This window comes from Myotis daubentonii, chromosome 7, assembly GCF_963259705.1.
Source record: "Myotis daubentonii chromosome 7, mMyoDau2.1, whole genome shotgun sequence".
Lineage (NCBI taxonomy): Eukaryota > Metazoa > Chordata > Mammalia > Chiroptera > Vespertilionidae > Myotis > Myotis daubentonii.
The window spans coordinates 18,042,010-18,062,228 of record NC_081846.1 but is presented as its reverse complement, the minus strand read 5'-3'; the positions used below and the strand labels follow the sequence as shown (position 1 = coordinate 18,062,228).

Genomic DNA, 20,219 nt, shown 5'->3' with positions numbered 1-20,219 from the left:
ACACTAAGCCTTATGCACTCAGCAATATGGCGGTATTTCCCGATATGCCTAGATCGCTTTTTGTTTCTCCTACTCCTTTAAGGCTGGTGTGGCTCAGTTGGTTGGGCACTGTCCCGTGAACCAAAGTTTCTGGTTCAATTCCCACTCAGGGTACATGACTGGGTTGCAGACTGGATCCCTAGTAGGGATTGTGCCGGAGGCAACCAATGGATGTTTTGCTCTCATATCAGTATTTCTCTCTCTCTCTTCCTCTCCCTCTCCCCACCTCTCTCTCTAAAAATAAATTTTAAAACCTTAAAAAAAAACACAAAACTAAATAACCCTGCTTTAAGACCCGTGAACTCAATTAGATGAATTTAAAAATTATTTTGAAAACAGTTACCATGTTATTTTTAGTTTTTCAATAAGCATGATAGTAAATGATCAATTTAGATCTCTAAAATCAGGATTTAAAAATACTTCAATTGTAGGTGGCTTTAAGAAAAATTTAATTAACATGCGAGTGGAGTGTTGTCCAAAGGCAAACATGATTTCTGATGTTTTTGTTCACCACCCTAATTTAATTAATTTTAAAGTTATCGCATACTGATTTGTTACTTGCTTGGGAAATTCTACATAGACAGCTCTCAAATGTAAGAATGAAATATTTGGAGTAAAAAATATGATTTAAAATAATTTGCTATTTTCCTACTGTCTGAAAAGTTAACTTCATGAAGCAAGTGCCTCCTTCTCCCTTTTTATTATGATTCCATGGTAGGGGTGGGTAATAGAAAACCCTGATTTTAAAAAATTGTAGAATGCCATTCCATTGAAAAAAATATCAAGGAATCAAGTTAAGTTTATATGTGTGTGTGCAAGTGTGTGCATGTGTGTGTGTAAAATAAACAAGTATTACCAAATTAGATTTAAATTGTTGACTATTTTGTAAGACTGCATATGAGAGGTTTTAGGTCAAGTATTTCTCTTTTAAACTGCATTTAGGGTTGATTTAATTTGTTAGTTTTAGCAAATGAATAAAAAAGGTACCTAAAATTAAATATAAGGCAGCTTTAGCTTTTTTAACCTAATACAGCAATATAGGACATTTTGTAAACATAGCTCATCAGATCTCCAGAATTCTTAAGAAAAAACCTTAACCCTTGCTACATACAGCCACAGATTACACATTTTTGGTATGAATTTTATTAAATTTCAAAATGAGCAGGTACTATGAATTCAAGATAGACTTGATCTATCAATTTCTCAGTATCTTTAGCATTTATATAAAATCTGTATGATAGAATGTTCAGTGGCAGCTGCTAGAAAGGGCCAGTTTATTTTTATGCTTTCTAGATGATTTAAATTAAAAGAATCACAATTTGCATTATGTTAAAGGCATCCCCAAATGTTGAGGTTTTATTATTATGAATGTTTCAGTTAAAGTTATGAAACATGATGATTCAGTTCAAAAAATTTTTTAACTATTAAAATTTTAATCATTATCTAACTTCAAGCACAGAAATGGCCCAATTTATCCAAAAGGAACTTTTTTAAAATTTTATTCTAAACTTTGAGCTTTAATATGATGTAGTTATACTTTTATGTATTAATGTGTATGTTTTATGTATATCTTTAGAAAATAGACAAGCTTAAAATAATGGTATTAAAATAATATTTTCTTCATGGTTTAATTAATGATATGAGTTTGATCCACTTGCCCATTTTACTTCATCAACTTTATGTCTTTATGTTTGATGACATTGATGACAGCCAGTTGATGGTAACAGACTGAACTGATAATTACGGCTTAAACGGTCTTATAGCAATATCAGTAATAGAATAAAAGACTCCTATCAAACAAATTATTTTCATAATAAAAAGAGAATAGATAAGAAATGTTTGAATGAATAATTTTCTTGGACTTGCTCTCATTATGTGAGGAAGTTTTGCCAAAGCTTTTACTGTTAGTGAGTAGGAGAATTGAGAGACCTGAGCTATATTTGGAGATTTTGTGGTAATGAGCTTCGTAAACTGGTTCATTCGCTGCAACTCTCTTGTCCCCCGTTAAGAAAATTATCAGCTAAAGGAGAGATTTAGACTAAAGATGGCTTGCAATTCAAAATCGATGTGATTTTTAAAGAGAGCAAGATATAGTCACACTGACTGAGATTCAGTTATCAGCTGGAGTACTTATTAGCTCTGTGACTCTCATCAGATACTTTGATACTTGCACTTTAGTTTCTTCATTTGTAAATTTTAAAATGCCTGGTTATGTCATTATGAGGACTGACATAGTCTATGTAAAACGACCAGTAACATCAATAAAGTGATGACACCTAGTTGTTCAACCAGTTGTCAATGCCATGACTGTTATTCTTTTGAGTCAATGACAGAAATCCTGTAAAGGCTATATGAAGGGGGACACTTGACCTAAAGTTTGAGACTTTAGGGAGGTAAGAGCTTAGAAGACTCAGAAGGGAGATGAACATTCTCTGCATGGGGACTGGCTCTAGCTAACAGTATATGGCGAATTAGTCACTTGCACATAACCTGCCTGACCTTTCTCTTCTCTTTTCCTTCCCGCAGGTGAACGGCCCTTCCACTGTAACCAGTGTGGAGCTTCTTTTACTCAGAAGGGCAATCTTCTGAGACACATAAAGCTACACTCTGGAGAGAAGCCCTTCAAATGTCCTTTCTGTAGCTATGCGTGTAGGAGAAGGGACGCCCTCACAGGACACCTCAGGACCCACTCTGGTAAGTGTCAGCAGCTCTTTGAGAAGAAAGCAAAAACAGACTTCAGGAGAGGGCCATAAATAATGCAGAGTAACTTACAGCTTTGGTCCATAGCTAGGAATGACCCCGACAGTATTATTAGTGTGCATTGAATAACTGATAAATCTTGCCGTCCTTATAGAATTGCCTAAAAAGAGCACTGTTAACTGAAGTCTCTTATTTTAAGTCGCCAAAGTAAGAAAACAGCTGTTACACAAGTTTTCAATAATTTTTCAATTTTATAATTATTAACACAATAATTATGGTTAATCCAGGATAATGTGAAATGTTATAGTTACATGCTGATGTTATCATAAAAGAGATGAAAGTTGTGATTTTTTTTTTTCTGATTACAACACCCAGGCTGGGGGGCCTCAGTGGGAAGTCAAATATTGCTATTTTTAAACTTGAAACTATGCTCATTAGAAAATTGGCTATTGGAGTATATTTTATTTCCTGTTAGCTCCTGTTTATCTCTCAAACTATAGTCATTGGATGTTCTCTAGAACTTTTCTCTACTTCATAAATCATCATTAAAAATCTTGAAGAAAATTTATTTTTTTTAAATGCTAGAATGTAGTTCTGGAAAGAAAAGGAATGCTTAGAAATCTGAATGAATCTCATTTGACTATTAGCATGAATTGCCATAACCAAGAAGTTAAAGGTGAAAAATTAGTATAGATACTCTCAAGTAAGTTTTAGATGCTCCTTCTATCCCTAGTGACATATTAAAATTTAATTTTAATATAAAGATAAGTTGGAAGTGATATTTTCATCTACTTTGACAAATTGTATTAGAGAGTGCTGTGGATTGTGAGGTAATGTTTGTATTATCTTTCTTTACATTTTTTCCTGTTAAGTCTTCAGGCTTTACCTAGTTTTTTAACACGTGTCTGAAATATGTAAAACTATTTAGATATTAACTCAAAGTTGGGCAGCTATAGAAAAATTAAATTAATGCAAACATTAAAACAACATACTTTATATATTTTAGTTTCCTCCTGACTCAAAGTAATTCACTTATTTCCACTATGACACTTTTATTTTATTTTGAAATTATGCTATGAAAACTATATCTTAAAGTGGTATTTTTATTATAAATATTCTTTATGGAAATATTTTTAAGACTTGAGTTATTTTCTTAAGCTAGCCATATATTCTGGCTTACTAAACTGTTGTTAAGTTGACCAAGGGTTATATAAGACATAGCTTTTCATGAACATATCTATTGCATGAAATTGAAGCAAAAATAATTTTAAACACCTGTTTTATTCTTTATAAAATTGTGTTGCTTTTAATACTATGGTTTAGTGTACACATGTTTCTTTACCTGGCATGTGCTATATTCTCAGAAGGTTTGATGCCTGGAGACACCTCTGGAAGACATTCAATATTCATCTCAATTCCTGTTTCCTTGATTTCATGTTTGTTCTATTAGCAACTCTATCCCTGTAGCTGGTGTCTCACAACTCAAGTCATCTTGTTTTTTTGTGTTAGACTGAGCTGGGCATCTGCACTTAGCTTCTTTATGCAAATTAGGCATGGTCCATCTGATGCACCTGGTTGGTGGGTGATAAAGTGAGGGGAGGGAAAGATGTCACTCCAGAAATAGGCCACTCATTAGCTTTGGCCAGGCCAGGCCCTTAACATTATTTACATGGTTCTGTGTAATTATAAAGTTTGTGTGTATAAATTGAAGCTGTTTCTGTGAAACTGTATATTTACAAATAAATATATTGCTACTTTGAGGTTCCAAAGAAACCAGAACTGTGGTTTCACCAACTACAATCATGTTGATGTTGCTATATCAAGGCATCATTTTTGCAGCTATTCTTATAGCATACTCCAACTGGCTAATAAAAGAGTTTAATGGAGTGATGTTACTGCATCATCAAGGGGTATTATAATTCAGTCATCTTCCAACTGGACTCTAAAATATTAGTCATCACCAATGCTTTTCATAATAGAGGAAACTTGAAGTAAAACTGCTAAAGTCCATGCTTCTAAATAGTCAGAAAGCTCAAGTTGATCATCATAGTGTTCTTTCAGTACCAATTCTATCTTTTCCTCACCCTTTTTTAGCACTTGGGCTGGACAGGTTTCATTATCTGATGGGTGACCCAAACCTTGTTTCTAGAAGTTCACAACACTGATGGTCCTGCCACTTTGTACAGGCACAAGAGTAGCTAGGTAAAGAATCTGATCACATTCACAAAATAGATGGTCTGATTGGTTTGGGTCACCCATCAGATACTCTTGTCAAGATTACCAAGAGCCTTCTGCACAGTGGATACCGTCTAGAGAGAATTCACATAGGGCAGGTCGTCCCACTTTGTACCAATTCTGAGAGGTTTATTCTCACAACTCTCCCCCAGACCTTCTATCACCAATTTTCCAGTCTTGTTCTTCCAAGTCCGTGACCATACCATGTATCATTACCTCTGATTTATCTCCTTCCATGCAAAGTGCACAGTCTGAAATTCTGCTAGGGAAATATCCTGTCACTATGGTATTTCAGGGCTAGCCCCCTTTAGTGGGCCTGTGATACAGTGGTCACAACTCATACCAAATACCATGGAATCCATTCACAAACTAGATTCACAGTATCATCCTCCATTTTTACTTGGCTCTAAAGACACCCCATGAAGCCATACATGTGGCTTAAGGAGAGATTGTGAAGCAGTAGTAGCAGGTATCAGGGACACCTGAGCTATTGCTCATGAAATACACCTGGCTTCCCAAACCTGCATGGTCCCAGTTTCATTTAACAACGAAATGCTCTTATGTACCTCCGATTCAATGTTATGTTGAGTCAGATAACACCTAGTTCATTTTGTGTCATTTGGGCCACATAGTCATTTAGAGTCTAGTGGCCCAGTACTCTCAGTCTTAAACAGAGTCCAGTACTAAGATAGGAGTTCTTAAAATAAGAATAGTTATTGTTACAAGATTCCATGTCTTTACTTTAAAAAAAAAAATCTGTACTTTCATACTCCTAATGACAGAGATGTTTTAAAGCCACAGCCATTTCCAAAAAGTCATTGCATTGCTGGAGCTTAGAGCCAAAGATATAGGGCAGCTTTCATCACAGCAGAGGTATGCTGCAGATCCTTTTCCTGCCCCAGTCCTCTCTCAACACCAACAGCCCCGTGAATTCCTGGTACATGCCTCAGAGCAGCGTATCCAATGTGGAATTTATTTTTCCAAAATCCAAGAGAGTGCCAGGTTTGTGCCTTCTTCATGATGACACATGCGAGATGCCGCAATTTGTCATTTGCTAGAGAGGATCCATTCCAACACGTCCAGACCACTGGGCCCATACCATTTCACCAAGGCGACAAGTCTCTGAACTTTTAACGGAGATTATCTCCTACCCTCAGCATAGATCTCATTCAGGTATCTTAGGTATTTACTACTTCCTGCTCATCAAGTCCAATCAGTATAATACCATGAATGTAATGTTCCAGCTTGATGTTCTGTGGGATGTCAAGATGAACAAGATTTCTGTGGACTGTATTATGACAAAGAGAGGAGAGTTGACCTGACCTTCAGGTAAGATAGTGAAAGTATGCTGTTCCTGCAATGTGAAGGCAAACTGCTTCTGATTATCTTTGTTGATAAGGAATTATTTTTTTAAAAAATTGTTAATACCTTCATACCTGGTGTCAGGGGCTATTTTAATATGATCCAGTGAAGATACTACACCTAGAAATGCACTTGCAGTTGGCATTTGTGAGGTGATTAAGTCTGCATCCACCCACAGAACCATCTAGGTCTCACATTAGCCTAGAAACACAGCTTCCATGGGTATATGGTAGGGATCGCCACCCCAGCCTTTCAGTTTTAGTGACTTCCTTGGGAGATGTGGTAGTTCTCGGGCTGTGCTCTCCGATGTGTTAGCCACCAGCCACACATGGCCATTACACACCTAAATATACTGGTGCCACGTGCTGAAATAGCTTTGCTTAAATTAAATACAGGGGTTGCCAAAAGTAGGTTTACAGTTGTGAGTATGGGAAACAGTAATAAAGCTGTTGTAATAATCAGAACCTGGGTGCCTTTTTCCATCTGAACAATTGAAAACCTACATTTGCCCACCCCTGCACATTTAAATCAGGGTGCCCAGATCTGTTTGCACATCTATTGCTGTTCTCTCCAGCCAGAGAAGACGGTTACCATCCAGCTTTTCAAGCATGCAGGTTCTTTCCTCACCCAGGTAATTATTTGGTGAAGGGAGTGTCCCACATGCCCTTCCAGGGATATGGTAAAGGACAGGCTGAGCAGGATGATTCATAATAGATCCTTTTCAATATTCTTACTTACTTGAGCTTTTGGACTTCTTCCAGTTTGGTCTGCCAGGAAAATTTTGGCATTTCAACATTTTTCTATGTAAGCCATCATTGAATCAAGGATCAATTAATCAGTCACTCCCACCTGCTCAAGGCAATATGCTGAATCCCAAATCCCAGATGAATGCTCATCTTTTGATTGGTTTGGCCTGATCTAGCATCTTAGTTCACCTTCTTGTATAAAACCCTTAGAATCAATCCATGACATTCCCTTACATGCTAGCTAGACGCCTGCTGATACAAATCAGAGGAATTTCCTAAATCTTCAGTGTATAGGCCATCACCTTATGGATCATGCTTTAGTTTTTGGCTATATTAGGATCTGACTTGTTGTGAGCCTGGGGTCAATGAGAGGTAATAGGAGTAAGTCCCTCAGTATTTGATCAGATGGTACCATCCCCTGTTCTACCCTTTCCCTATCAGTACCTCATTACCAAGACCAGTGGTATTGGTTCTATCCATTTTATTTAGCATGGCAATTCCATAAGCTTTCAAATCAGATTCTGGAGTTGACCTGCAGCTTTATTTGCCCTGAGGCTTAAGTAAATAGGGGCTTAGAGCTGACTGAGAAACTTTCTGATATTTTACCTCTGGTCTGATTTGAGCATTCAAGGCCTTTGTTTTGTTCTTTTCTCCTCTATATTTTTCTTAGGGTCATCGTAGTTATGCCACACTACAATCTTCACACTTCAACAAGTGAAGGCCACAGCACCTAATGCCTTGCCTTGCCCCTGCACTGCATTCCATGCCACCACCAGTGGTAATCTGAGTAATCATGCTGCCAACACATGCCTAGACTTATGTACCAGGATTCTATTATTTCCCTGGTAAGGAGACCATCCTGTTCTCTTCAAACCTGAACCACCCACTGGCAGACTGTCATTTTGATGGACTTTGGCCTTGGGCCACTCCTGCTACCCAAAGCTATCAATCAGGGTTCTGACAGCAAAGCAGCCAGACACTCAAATGGGAAAAATTTGAAGACGTCCTTGAAAGGACTAATATTTACAAGAGAATGGTTAGGCATAAAGGAAACCAACAAGGGCTGGTTGAAGCGCTCTGAGGCTAGCAATAGCAGGAAGTAAATAGCAGCCCCATGTCTGAAAAGGCAAAGGAATAGAGAGGTCCCGGGAATTAAGCGAGGTAGGACACGTCCTGAACACTGACCTTCAATAGGGGAGTGCACATCTGTTAACCTGTGACTGAGGAATAAACACCTTAGCCTCACTCTTTCCACATTAACTCTTGCTGATGCCTCACATTAACTGACCCTAAACAAAAGACAGGGGACAAAGGATCCCATTGAAGGATCCAATAGAAATGAGCTTTCTGCAGGAGCAGAGCAGAGCAAAGAAGAGTGAAAATCGCTATGGAAGCAAGACAGAGAATATGCCACAGGTTTACTCAACTTTAAGAACTAGTGCTTAAAATAGCTAGTATAGAGTACTAAGTGTAATGTAATGATTTTAACTTTTTGTGAATATTATTATTAGTAGAAGGTATTTTGCTCTACCCCCCTTACTATGGGTAATGACTGTTCACTGGTTCATTATTTCGTTTTATTTAGCTACGGTGTTGTATAGTATTATTACTGCATCTCCGTAACCTGCATTTTAGATTTGAAAATTTTCCATCTGGTAGGTTGGTATCAATTAGCCCAGAGTTGATGTGCACTTAAGTTTCTGTAAGATTTTATACTTACCAGTTTAACAATAAGAAGACACTTAGAAAAAAAAATATATGGCATTCTATATAATTTTTTTTATTATCTTTGCCCACCTCCAAGTCGTTTAGTACTTGTTTTTATCAACTCACCTTTATTGAATCTTTCTAAAGTGATAAATTAGTTTTTATAGAAATAACTTTCTTTTTATACTTATTTTATCAGAATGTGGATATTTTAATAATTAACATAATTGTAATAACAGATTCAGCTGGCATGAATAGGTGTGGGTAGAATCATGACCGACCCTTAGCATCCAGTTCAACTGCCTGAAGTATTTAAGTGGGCACACCAAACAGGCGCCTCTGAGCGTCAGGAAGTCAGTGTCTCAGGCCCCCCATCTTTGTGCTTCTCAAAGGGAATGGAGAGACATCTGTCAAGAGAGATTCTTGCTATCACTATTCCTGTTTCATAGGTCATGCAGGCAGAGCCTGGATTCACACTCCAAATTCTGAACTTTATGCTACAGGATAAATAACAGCTCCATGTTTATTCTATAAAACTCTAACTCGATTTAATCAACTCAAATGGTAAAGAAAAAAAAAAGTACTATCTGGAAGTCAAGATGTTGACTTCTAGGTTGTAGAATGGGCTCGCTGCAAATGAGCTCTGTGACTTTGAGAAATCACTTAATTTAATCTTTAATCTCCCTGTGCAACTAATATTATATGACGCTAATACAAAGTATTATCTTTTCCCCCATGACTTTGATGATCAGTCTCTGTGAGCAAACCTTAAAGAGAGTAGTCCCCATGCCCCACTTTTTTATTCGCTGTAGTTTGTTTTAGCTTTTAAAATAGATTTACTTTACATGTGATAAGTCGATGTTTTCAGATGATCTTCCCAGGGCCAATATGATTTCTCCACTACTATCTGCTAACCTAAATCTAAGAGATATCCTTGATACAGAGAGTTTCTGATTTTCCACTTGTGGTTCCAGGCATAGTTTGTTCACTCAAAATATATTCCCTTTTAATAAATGCTTAAAGCTCCCTTTGTCTTGTTGAAAACCAACAGAAGTATAAAGCAGTGTTGAATTTTCCTTCTCTCATAGAAAATGGGTTTAAGTGTACAAATCTTGATTACTTGATTTGTTTGCATGTTTTAGATTTTCATTGATAACATTTTTAAATTTTGAAAGGATGCCCAATTTTACAAATAATAAAGCAGAGGCCTTTAAAGAGCAAAAAATCTTTGATAGTATGTACCAGTATTTGCCATGGAAAAGTTTGTTTTCTGGAAATAATTTTTAAGAGTATAATTTTATTATTTCTGGAAATATATCAAACCGATAGCAGATGTTTTTTTTTTCATTAGCAGATAATTCCTGACAATAACTACTATATTTTATTCCCCATTTCTTTACTATCATGACGGAAGATATCGTAACCTTTCCAGTTTTGGTTATGGCATGGCTGTATCTTAATTCTGTAATATTTTCCCTTCAGGAAATAAAAAATATGAAATGATACAATCTGTTTCATTTGTACAATGATCATCAGTATTTCATTTTTAAAGTATTTTCATTTCTTATAGGTTATTTAGAGCTATTTATTTGTCTTGATGCTTGGCATTTTATTAGAATTCCTTTATTTTATTGCAATTGTGTTGGCTAAATTTAAACATACCTAGAAATTACAACCTTCTTTCTCCTTTGCAACACTCAGAACAAAATAAATGGCTGAGAAAGAGGGGAAAAAAGATTTTTTTATATGTGAAATTTAAATGACATTTTAAGAGAGAGTGGGAGGAGAGGGAAAGGCAAGAGAAATAAAGAATTGAAATGTATCATCAACAGTATATCTGCTGGAGAATTTTAGTCTGGTGAGAAAATAAACTACAGTTTTATAAACATGTCCCAACTTTGTACATTATATAAGGCTGTGAGAAAGTAAAATGTACTAGTGTCTATTTTAAACTCTCTGTTCCTTAATCTTAAGATTTACAACACAAATCATCTAATTTGCTTGATATAAATTTATAACCTAGCATAGTATTTTAGAGGTTTTAATAATGAATCATTGAATCAGTGTGCCTGCTAAAAATGATTTTCAATAAGTTTTGTCTCAGATTTTTAGTTTAACAAGTAACTATAGTTTTTTCATTCCTAAAAGTTGGATTAGTTTGCTTCATATGATATGGTATTCCTTTTGTCTTCATTATACGCAGTGCACTGGGGACATGGTTTTTCCATGCAGCCCTGGACTCCCATTAATCAAAGTAATATTAACACACTCCTTATCTTTTAAATCTAGGAAGAACTAGAATTGAATATTTCTTCCTAATTAGCATTTCAGGTTTTTCTCACATATACTAATGCTGTGCCCAAATTAAATATTTAAAACAACATAGATGAGTATGTATTTTTAATATATGGAAATTTACATAATATACATGTGTTATAAATTCCTTTGTGTACATTATAAAAAGAAACAGTAAGTATACTTCTCACACAGTCTCAAATGTTGTTATGCCATATCTAAAATTCAGTTGTGGTCATTGAATTGTACTGGATTCAGATTATCATAAAAAAAAGAGTATGGCATAAAAATGAAATCTTTTAGAAACATTTAAAAATGAAAAGTCCTAATGCTTCAGAGAAATTTGTTCATTGTCTCATATTCAACAAAAACCAAATATTCCTTAACACTGGCATATTTTTAAGATGCTTGTTTGTTTTAACACTAATATATTGTACTAAGATCCTATATAATAAAAGGCTAATATGCAAATTGACCGAATAGCAGAACAACCGGTCCCTATGATGCACACTGACCACCAGGGCACAGACGAACAAAGCAGGAGCTGCCCCCTGGTGGTCAGTGTGCTCCCAAGGGGGAGCACCACTCAGCCAGAAGCCCTGAGCCAGGCTCACAGCTGGCGAGCACAGAGCCATCAGTCGGACATCCCCTGAGGGCTCCCGGACTGCGAGAGTGTGCAGGCCGGGCTGAGGGACCCCCTCTGAATGCACGAATTTTGTGCACTGGGCCTCTAGTATATAAATAAAATATCCTTGCATAAGCAGTTCAGTTCAGGAATTTTTTTCATATATATTTTTTTGTTTATCTCATTTTAAGAAAATAAGAATTGCTTCCTGTTTTTAATAAGATTTGCTATAAAATTCAAAGTAAAACCTTTACTTTCCATGAAACTGGTACATGATGTAATTTTTTTATTTGGATGTCACTTAAAAATAAATACTTTGTAAAAATAGTTTATCTTATACAGTCTTGTGCTGCTTAACAACAAGGGATGCATCCTGAGAAATGTGTCATTAGGCCATTGAGTTGTTGTGCGAACATCCCAGAGTGCACTTCCACAAGCCTAGAAGGTATAGCCTACCTCTAAATTTATGTCCATCCTTTTATATCACTGGCAGCACAGGTTCATTTACACCACATCAAACCTGAGAGGAATGCATTGCACTGCAAAATTACGGTGGCTACATCACTAGGTGATTGGAATTTTTCAGCTCCATTATAATCTTAAGTCATACATGTGGCCCATCATTGACTGGAACATCATGGTGTGCAGGACTCTGTGTCTGTATCAGAAAACCCTGGAGTATACTTGAGGAACTTTCTTGACTTAGGGTCACTAAGTCTACATTTCTGAACAAATATCTAGTTTATTTTCAAACACCTCAGGAATGTTGAATTTTACAACACTGCTTTATAACCTGTGCAGTGTTTCATAGTTCTCAGCGTAAGAAGTTTGTTCTATATGTCTGATTGTTGGTTTAAAGCTATTTTGTCCTATAAAAAGGGACTGGACCAGATATACCACGTAAATGTCCATCTGTTAAAACAACAACTCTCTCCTCATTGTACATTTTTAGTTCTCTTTATAAGGACTGTCTTTTTATTTTTCAAGACCCTATAATTCCAAGGACTTTATTTTATCCATAAAAAAGAGCTCAGAAATATTGATTGCTTGTATTTGTTGCTAATATTGATTCTTTAAAAAATGTGTCAGTTAAATAGTGCACTGCTGCAAACTCACTTAAAAGTTTCCATTTTATTTTAAACCCTAGTTTGCCTTGTTCACTTATGCCCTTAACCATAAAATAAAATATTATGACTCACCTCCTCTTGAGTGGATGTTCACTTTTAGTAGAATGTTCAACCAACAGGCATTTTAAAAGTATAAACTACATGCTCTTAAGGAAGCCAGTAAGAAGAGATAGCTTTCACCTCATATTTAAATTTCTTGAAAATAAAGTTAAAAGTAGCATCTAACTTGGATTGAGAAAGGACCAATCTTTGACTACATTGTTAAAGAAGCAATTTAATGGCAAATGTTTTAGTTTTAAGTCTCATGTGGGCAAGTCTGTTAATTCCTCATGAGAATGAAGTACCCTCAAATATACTGTGGCTTCTTACTAAAGCTTCACTAGCACAGCCACTTCTCTTCCTTAAGTTGCTGACTAATGCTGATCAGGAATTCCATTAAACTAAAAGGTGTTCTAAAGTGCATGGAGCATTTGTAATCACTCACTCTTCTTTCCTAACACCCCCTCTTTCCATCTTGTTTTATTCAAATTATCTTCCTTCTTGTCTCTACTTTTGCCTTCTACTCTTTCATCTTTCTCATAGATTTTTCCCCCATCCTTCAAGGTTCACTTCACTTTATTTTTTAAGGAGATGGCCAGAATAAAAGTACATTAAAAAGTACCTTTAGTTTATATTACATACAAAATTATTTGTATAACATGAAATTACTACAGGTTCTAGATACTAACAGTACCGATTATTTTGTGAAATGAGTGGGGAGCAAAAAAAAAAAATGTCTGAAAATTAGGTATTTGGCCAAAAGATTATCATCAGTTATATTCATATTGATACTATTTTAAAACCTGATCACCTTGACTTTTCTACCAGATTTGCCAAAGAGATCCATTTAAAAAAATAACTAATTCATGGGCCGGTGTATAGTGATAGACATACTGGACTCTATGATGCAGGTCCAGAAATTGAATCTAGTGCAAGTCATCCATGATAGTGATGGTGCAGTAAGTGTAAGCTTCCCAGGGGAAGGAACTGTTCCCACCTGATTGCAGACCTGGCACCTGGCCCACTTTCTGGACGATCTCCCAAGTGTGAACTTGCCCCACCCTCTACCCTCTCCTTTGCTTCCTGGAGGTGGATTACACTGATAATTACACAAGCTGTGTCAGTTGCACACATGATTTACATAACTGTGCTATGCTGATTTCACCCTTCGAGTCCCAATAGATGCCCATGGTGCCTTCTCTATATGCTTTGCAATAAATACCGAAGAGAGGAGATGGAATTAGTATCTTCATTCCTGACTCTTTTTTTAAATATATTTTATTGATTTTTTACAGAGAGGAAGGGAGAGGGATAGAGAGTCAGAAACATCGATGAGAGAGAAACATTGATCAGCTGCCTTCTGCACACTCCCCACTGGGTATGTGCCCGCAACCAAGGTACATGCCCCTAACCAGAATCGAACTTGGGACCCCTGAGTCCGCAGGCCGACGCTCTATGCACTGAGCCAAACCGGCTAGGGCCATTCCTGACTCTTAAAGCTCACACTTAAGGCCCTGCCATTGGACTGTGATCAGAAGGGAAGAGCCACTGTCAGTCAGGTCAACAGGTAAAACAACCCATGGGATTTGCACCCAGTAGAACACTTTATTTTTTTCCCAAACAAATAATCATTTTACAGTCTACCCTATGTTCCTTATTTAAAAAATTAAAACTTTAAAATAACATATGGTAGTATATTTTAAATGGAATTTTTTTCAATAACAGTAGTCAAACTCCTTCAAATTTCAGACACTTATTTCTAGAAGGAGTTACTGAAGGTAAGCCTTTCTTCTGTAACATGTATTCATCTGAGGTAGCTCTTCACTTTGGCGCAACAACATTCATTAGATCAGGTTACTGCTGGAAACTTTCGTCCTTACCTTTTCCTGTTCTCAGGAGTTCTAAAGAAAAGGGCAAGAATCATGGCCCTGTTTCTCCTCCTCCTCAGTCTCCTGCAGACATGGTTCTCATTCCCAAGTTGGCTGTCACTGTTGTACACCCTACGTGGGTGTTGGGGTGGACAGTCTGAACTTGTGGCCAGTTCACATTTTCCCTTTCACATCGCTGAGCCTGCGGGCCTGGCTTCTTTGAAACTCTAGGTCAGAAGTGGAAGGGCAGCATGCCAACTTCATTACTCACTCAGTGTCCAAAAGGGCACATCACACTGCTTTTTGTGGTGGGGGATGGGGGTGAGCTAACCTCCACCCTCCTGTTTCCCTACTTGATCCTTGTATGTGAGTCAAGGAAACCTGTTCATCCACAACCTGTACTATCTTGCCAGATCTTGTAAGTAAACTCCCAAGTGTTAGAAAGTCATACAAAGGAGGTACATAAAAACCCATATCATTCATTATAAGAATATAAAATATAGAGAGAGAAAATTAAATTTTTATTTAAGGTGTATATATCATCTATCAGAGTGGTATCCCTTTACATTGTGCAGAAATATTATGATAATAAGCAAATAGATAATGAAAGATCCTAAATCCAGCATTTTGAAATAAGAGATCTTATTATATTTTGCATCAGAATCCCTTATGCTATATCGATTGAATAAATGATGAATCTGTGACGCTTTCAGTTGAACATGTTTGCATTAACTAGAAAGTTGGTTTTTTAATATTAGCGGAGGTCAGTGGTGGTTATATGTATTTTCTAGTAGATGATAAATTTCAATTCATTATAAAAATAAAAATTAATGGCTAATACTTAATAGTCCCTTGTTCTGTGACAAGCACTATTTTTAAAGCAAATTTAAAGAGGAAAGTGGTACCTAACATATCCACAACCTAGAGTTTTAAATATTATGTGTATGGTCCTGTATTTAAATATTTATCTTATTAAGGTTACTAGGGGCCCAGTGCATGAATTTGTGCACCTTGAAAGGAACTGTGGACTGCGAGGCTGCAGTGGGCACAGGGGCAGATCTCGGCCCATCCTCTGCACCCCTGCCCAGCCCCCCCCCGCCCCCCGCCGAGGCCCTCAGTCCCCTCTCTGCTGGAAGCCCCCACCTCAGCCACTGCTCCCACACACTGAAGGTGCAGAGCGATTGGGGCCAGCACCAGCAGCAGGTGCAAGCAGGGCCAGCGCTGTCAGCAGGTGCAAGTGGCGGCTGCTGCCCTGATCACCCCTCAGGAGCAGGGACAGGTGGAAAGCCCTCAGAGATGATCGGGGCCGGCAGCCTCTTGCACCCACTGAAGGCACTGAGTGATCAGGACCGGCACCAGACACCAGCAGTGGGTGCGAGCAGCTCTGGCACCAGCTACAAGCAGGGTCGGCGCCAGCAGTGGATGCAAGCGGTGGCTGCCAGCTCTGATCGCCCCTCAGGAGCAGGGGGAGGTGGAGAAGCCCTGAGGGACAATCGGGGCCAGTAGCCGCGGCTTGCATCCACTGACAGCACTGAGCAATCGGGGCCAGCACTGGGCACCAGCAGTGGGTGCAAGCTGTGGCTCCAGCACCTGCAGCGGGTGTGAGCGCTGGCAGTAGGTGCAAGCGCCGGGCGGGACCACGGTATGTGGGAGCAAAGAATTTTCAGTAACCACCAGAGGCTTGGCTCACTGACAGCAACTGGTGCCCTGCCTTGGTCTGGTGCCCCCCCTCACCTGCTCCACCATCCTGCCACAGCCAGTGCCCACCATGTTCCATGCTCTGCCACCTACTGCTGACGCCCACCATGTTCCATGCACGCTCTCTGGTCGTCAGCGCATGTCATAGTGACTGGTTCGGTTGTTCGGTTGTTTCGCTGTTTGGTCTATTTGCATATTAGGGTTTTATATATATAGATTATATTTTCACCTCATTTCTTTGTTTATATTGTTCCAACAATGTATTATTTGGATTAGATTTTAAACACATGTGCACGCGCACACACACACACACACACAAGTGCTCAGAATAATAAAACTAAAGATCATATCATGCTCAAATATAAAAATGTGCCATAATGCTTGATCACATATAGAAATTTAGAATAAAATAAAAACTAAAAAGAGTAGTATAAATTATCCTTGTGAGAGTACTTTTTAAAAATTATGCTCTGATAGAGTAAAACTTTCTATTATAACCATATATGTGTATTATATACAATTTCCAATATACTCAGGAAAAGCTATGATATAAACTCCGCTTTGCCTGACTCTATAGCCTGTGCTGTCAGTCACCATACTCTTACTTTCCAATTTATTCATTATACAGCTGCCAGAAAGTTATTTAAAAACCCATTTTAAAACATGTGGTTCTACCCCAGCTGGTTTGGCTCAGTGAATAGAGCGTCAGCCTGCAGATGGAAGGGTCCTGGGTTCGACTCTGGTCAAGGACATGCACCACAGTTGCAGGTTCCTCCCTGGCCTGGGTCCTAGTCAGGGCTCGTGAAGGAGGCAACCAATCGATGTGTTTCTCTCACATCCATATTTCTCTCTGCCTTTCTCTCTCTCTTCCACTCTCTCTAAAAATCAATGGAAAAATATCCTCAGGTGAGGATAAATAAATAAATAAAATGTGGTTCCTCCACTTAAAATATCTTAATGGCTTTCCATCACTCTCATGAAAAAAAAATCCAACTGTTTATCATGGCCAATGGAAGTTCTGCCCACCTGTCCAGTCATATACCACTCTACCCTCACTCTGCTTTCTTTGCCACCCAGGTTCTTATATTCTTTGCCAACCCTTGGGATCTTGCACTCATGATCCTAGAAGTATTTCCCTTCAGCTCTTTCCCCAGTGTTTGTCATGATTGCCTCCTTATCCTTCAGATATTTGCTTTAAATACCATCTCCTTGGAGATAGTGTCCTTCTATAAACCATTCTCTAAGTTACTATTTTCCTGACTTTTTTTTTTTTTTTGATCCTCACCAGAGGATATTTTCCATTGATGTTTTTAGAGAGAGTGGAAGGGAAGAGAGAGAAACATCCATGTAAGAGAGAGATACATCAATCAGTTGCCTCCTGCATACTCCTGCATGCACCCCGACCAGGGCTGGGGATTGAGCCTACAACTGAGCTTTATGCCCTTGACCAAAATCAAACCTGGGACCCTTAATTCATAAGCTGATGCTCTATCCACTGAGCCAAATTGGCTAGGGCTTTCTGGTCCTATCATAAGGTCTTGTAAAGCTTCCATCCCAATCTACGGTTATCATGGCTCCTTGTCCATGCATCTGTTGCTTGTCTCTACCCTGTCACCCCCTAACCCCTACCATTCTAATGTAGGCTCCATGAAATGTGGGCCTCCTCTGTATTATTAATGTATTCCCCAACTCCTTGAATGGTGCTTGGCACATATTTGGTAATAAAAAAAAATGTTGATTAATTGAATGAGGCGAGTCTTATGGTATAATGTACTTGTTCTAAAAAAAATCCATAGTAGGAAAGGGCAGAAAATCACTGAGCTGTTCTCATTTCTATAAGGTGAGCTCATGCATATTTTCCAAGTTTGGGAATCACAAAAAAATAAATAATACATTTGGGTATTTTTTGTGTGAAATTAGATGTAACTCCAAGTGCTCTTTTCACTCACTCCTGGAAAGTAGGCATAGCATACATGGGTGATGGCCTCTTCCAGTTGAAAACTCTTGGTACCAGGTGAAGAAGCCTGAAAAAGCTCTAGTAATGAAGTGACATTTATTCATTCAACACATATTTCTTGAGTATCTTCATGCCAGGCATTTTTCTAGGCACTTGAGATATAGCAGTGAGGGGAAAAAAGATCCTGCTCTATAGAACTTACATTCTAATGAAGGGAGATAGGCAATCAACAGCAAACATAATAAGTAAGTAAATTGTGTAGTATGTTAGAAGGTGGTGAATGCTAAGGGGATGAATATGAATTGGCAAAACCTTTTTTGAGGCAGCAGTATAACAATAGTGATCAAGAACATCAAAATTATATAGTGGGTTCATACGATAAAACAACAGATCACTAATTCAGACAAAGTATGACTTATGGGTACTAAAAACAGCAAAAAGTTAAGTGTTGTTTACACATTTCAGTGCTCATCTTTCTTCAGATTAATTTATAATTCTGTAAGCAACTGCCAAGTACTATCAGATATCCAAGTTTCCATTTTATGCATTATCCTATATAATAAAAGCATAATATGCAAATCAACCAAATGGTGGAACGACCAGTTGGCAGGGGACAGGGCTGGCAAACAGGCGGCACCAGGCCAGCCAAGGCACATGCCAGTGGGCATAGGGAGGGGATGGCAATCGGGGTGGTGGTGACCAGCTGGCGACCAGCGGTGGAGGGGCCTTGGGGGAGTGGGCGGGGCTGGCCACTCACTAGCCAGCACCATCCCCAGATCAGTCCGCCAGGGTCACTCCCCTCAGAGGGAGGCCGCCAGTGTTGGCGGTGGGGGAGGAGGGGCGGCCACTTGCAGGGGCTCAGGCCTGCCCGGTCACCTGTTGCCTCCCCACAGAGGGAGGCCAGACTGCAGCTTAGGCCCATTCCCTGAGAGGGTGCAGGCCGGGCTGGCGGACCTGCACTGTGCCCCCCACCTAGTGCATGGATTTTCATGCACTGGGCTTCTAGTAAGTATATAAAGGAAAGTGAGTGCATTTAATGGTACTAAAGGAAAATGAATGTGATATATGTATACTGCTCTGTTGCTGATTCTCTATGTGTTACGGTAAATATGTAAATGGTAAATATATTGTCTTTATATAGATGTGCTTTATATATCTATATAAAGGATAAAACATTTACCACAGATATTAGTGCAATTGTAATTTGTTTTGTAGGTTTCACTAGGATAACTCTTAAAGTCAAATATTTCAAGAAAATATAAGTGAACAAGACATGGTTGTGCTATTTATCTTCATAACTCCCTATGAATTTATGGTAAACATTCCTACTTTAAAATTCTTTATGGCTTTTTAAATATATTTTTCCTTTTGGGTAGGTATATGGAGTTCTTAGGCGTATAGGGGCAGGTATTTCTTATTTTTTAATTCCTTATAATGACGGATGGAGATAATCCTAGTTAATGCTAGCAAATCTTTTTAATTGAATAGTCTTCAGGATCGTCACATTTTCTTTGTCATCTTCAATGTACAATTCATTACTGAGGTCAGCAATCTGCAGCTACGTCTCTGACAGATTGCGCTGGTAGTTCTTCCTTTTTTGTGGGGTTCAGATGTTGGATTTTGTGAGGTACAATATGTCAAAGAAGAGACTGTACGTTAACTTTGAGATAATTGGGAACACTGACCCTGTTATCTTCTATGTCTTAGAATCTTTAGTGTTACATATTCTTAGAATTATATTTTTAAGAAACTTTATTTCAGTTACCTGAACTGTGTGGCTAACTTACAAATTTAGTGTGACTTTCTTGGTATTAAATAATT

At 38.1% G+C, this 20,219-nt stretch overlaps 1 protein-coding gene across 17 annotated transcripts in view; it reads left to right on the top strand.

Moving 5' to 3' along the window:
• The window catches only part of IKZF2 (IKAROS family zinc finger 2), a 148,081-nt gene that overhangs the window by 102,714 nt on the left and 25,148 nt on the right, over positions 1-20,219 (top strand). For all 17 annotated transcript variants that reach the window (XM_059703045.1, XM_059703039.1, XM_059703032.1 and 14 more), the window contains one exon: positions 2,566-2,733. In XM_059703045.1, coding sequence (XP_059559028.1) covers positions 2,566-2,733 — 168 coding nt within the window. The remainder of the gene's footprint in view (positions 1-2,565; positions 2,734-20,219) is intronic.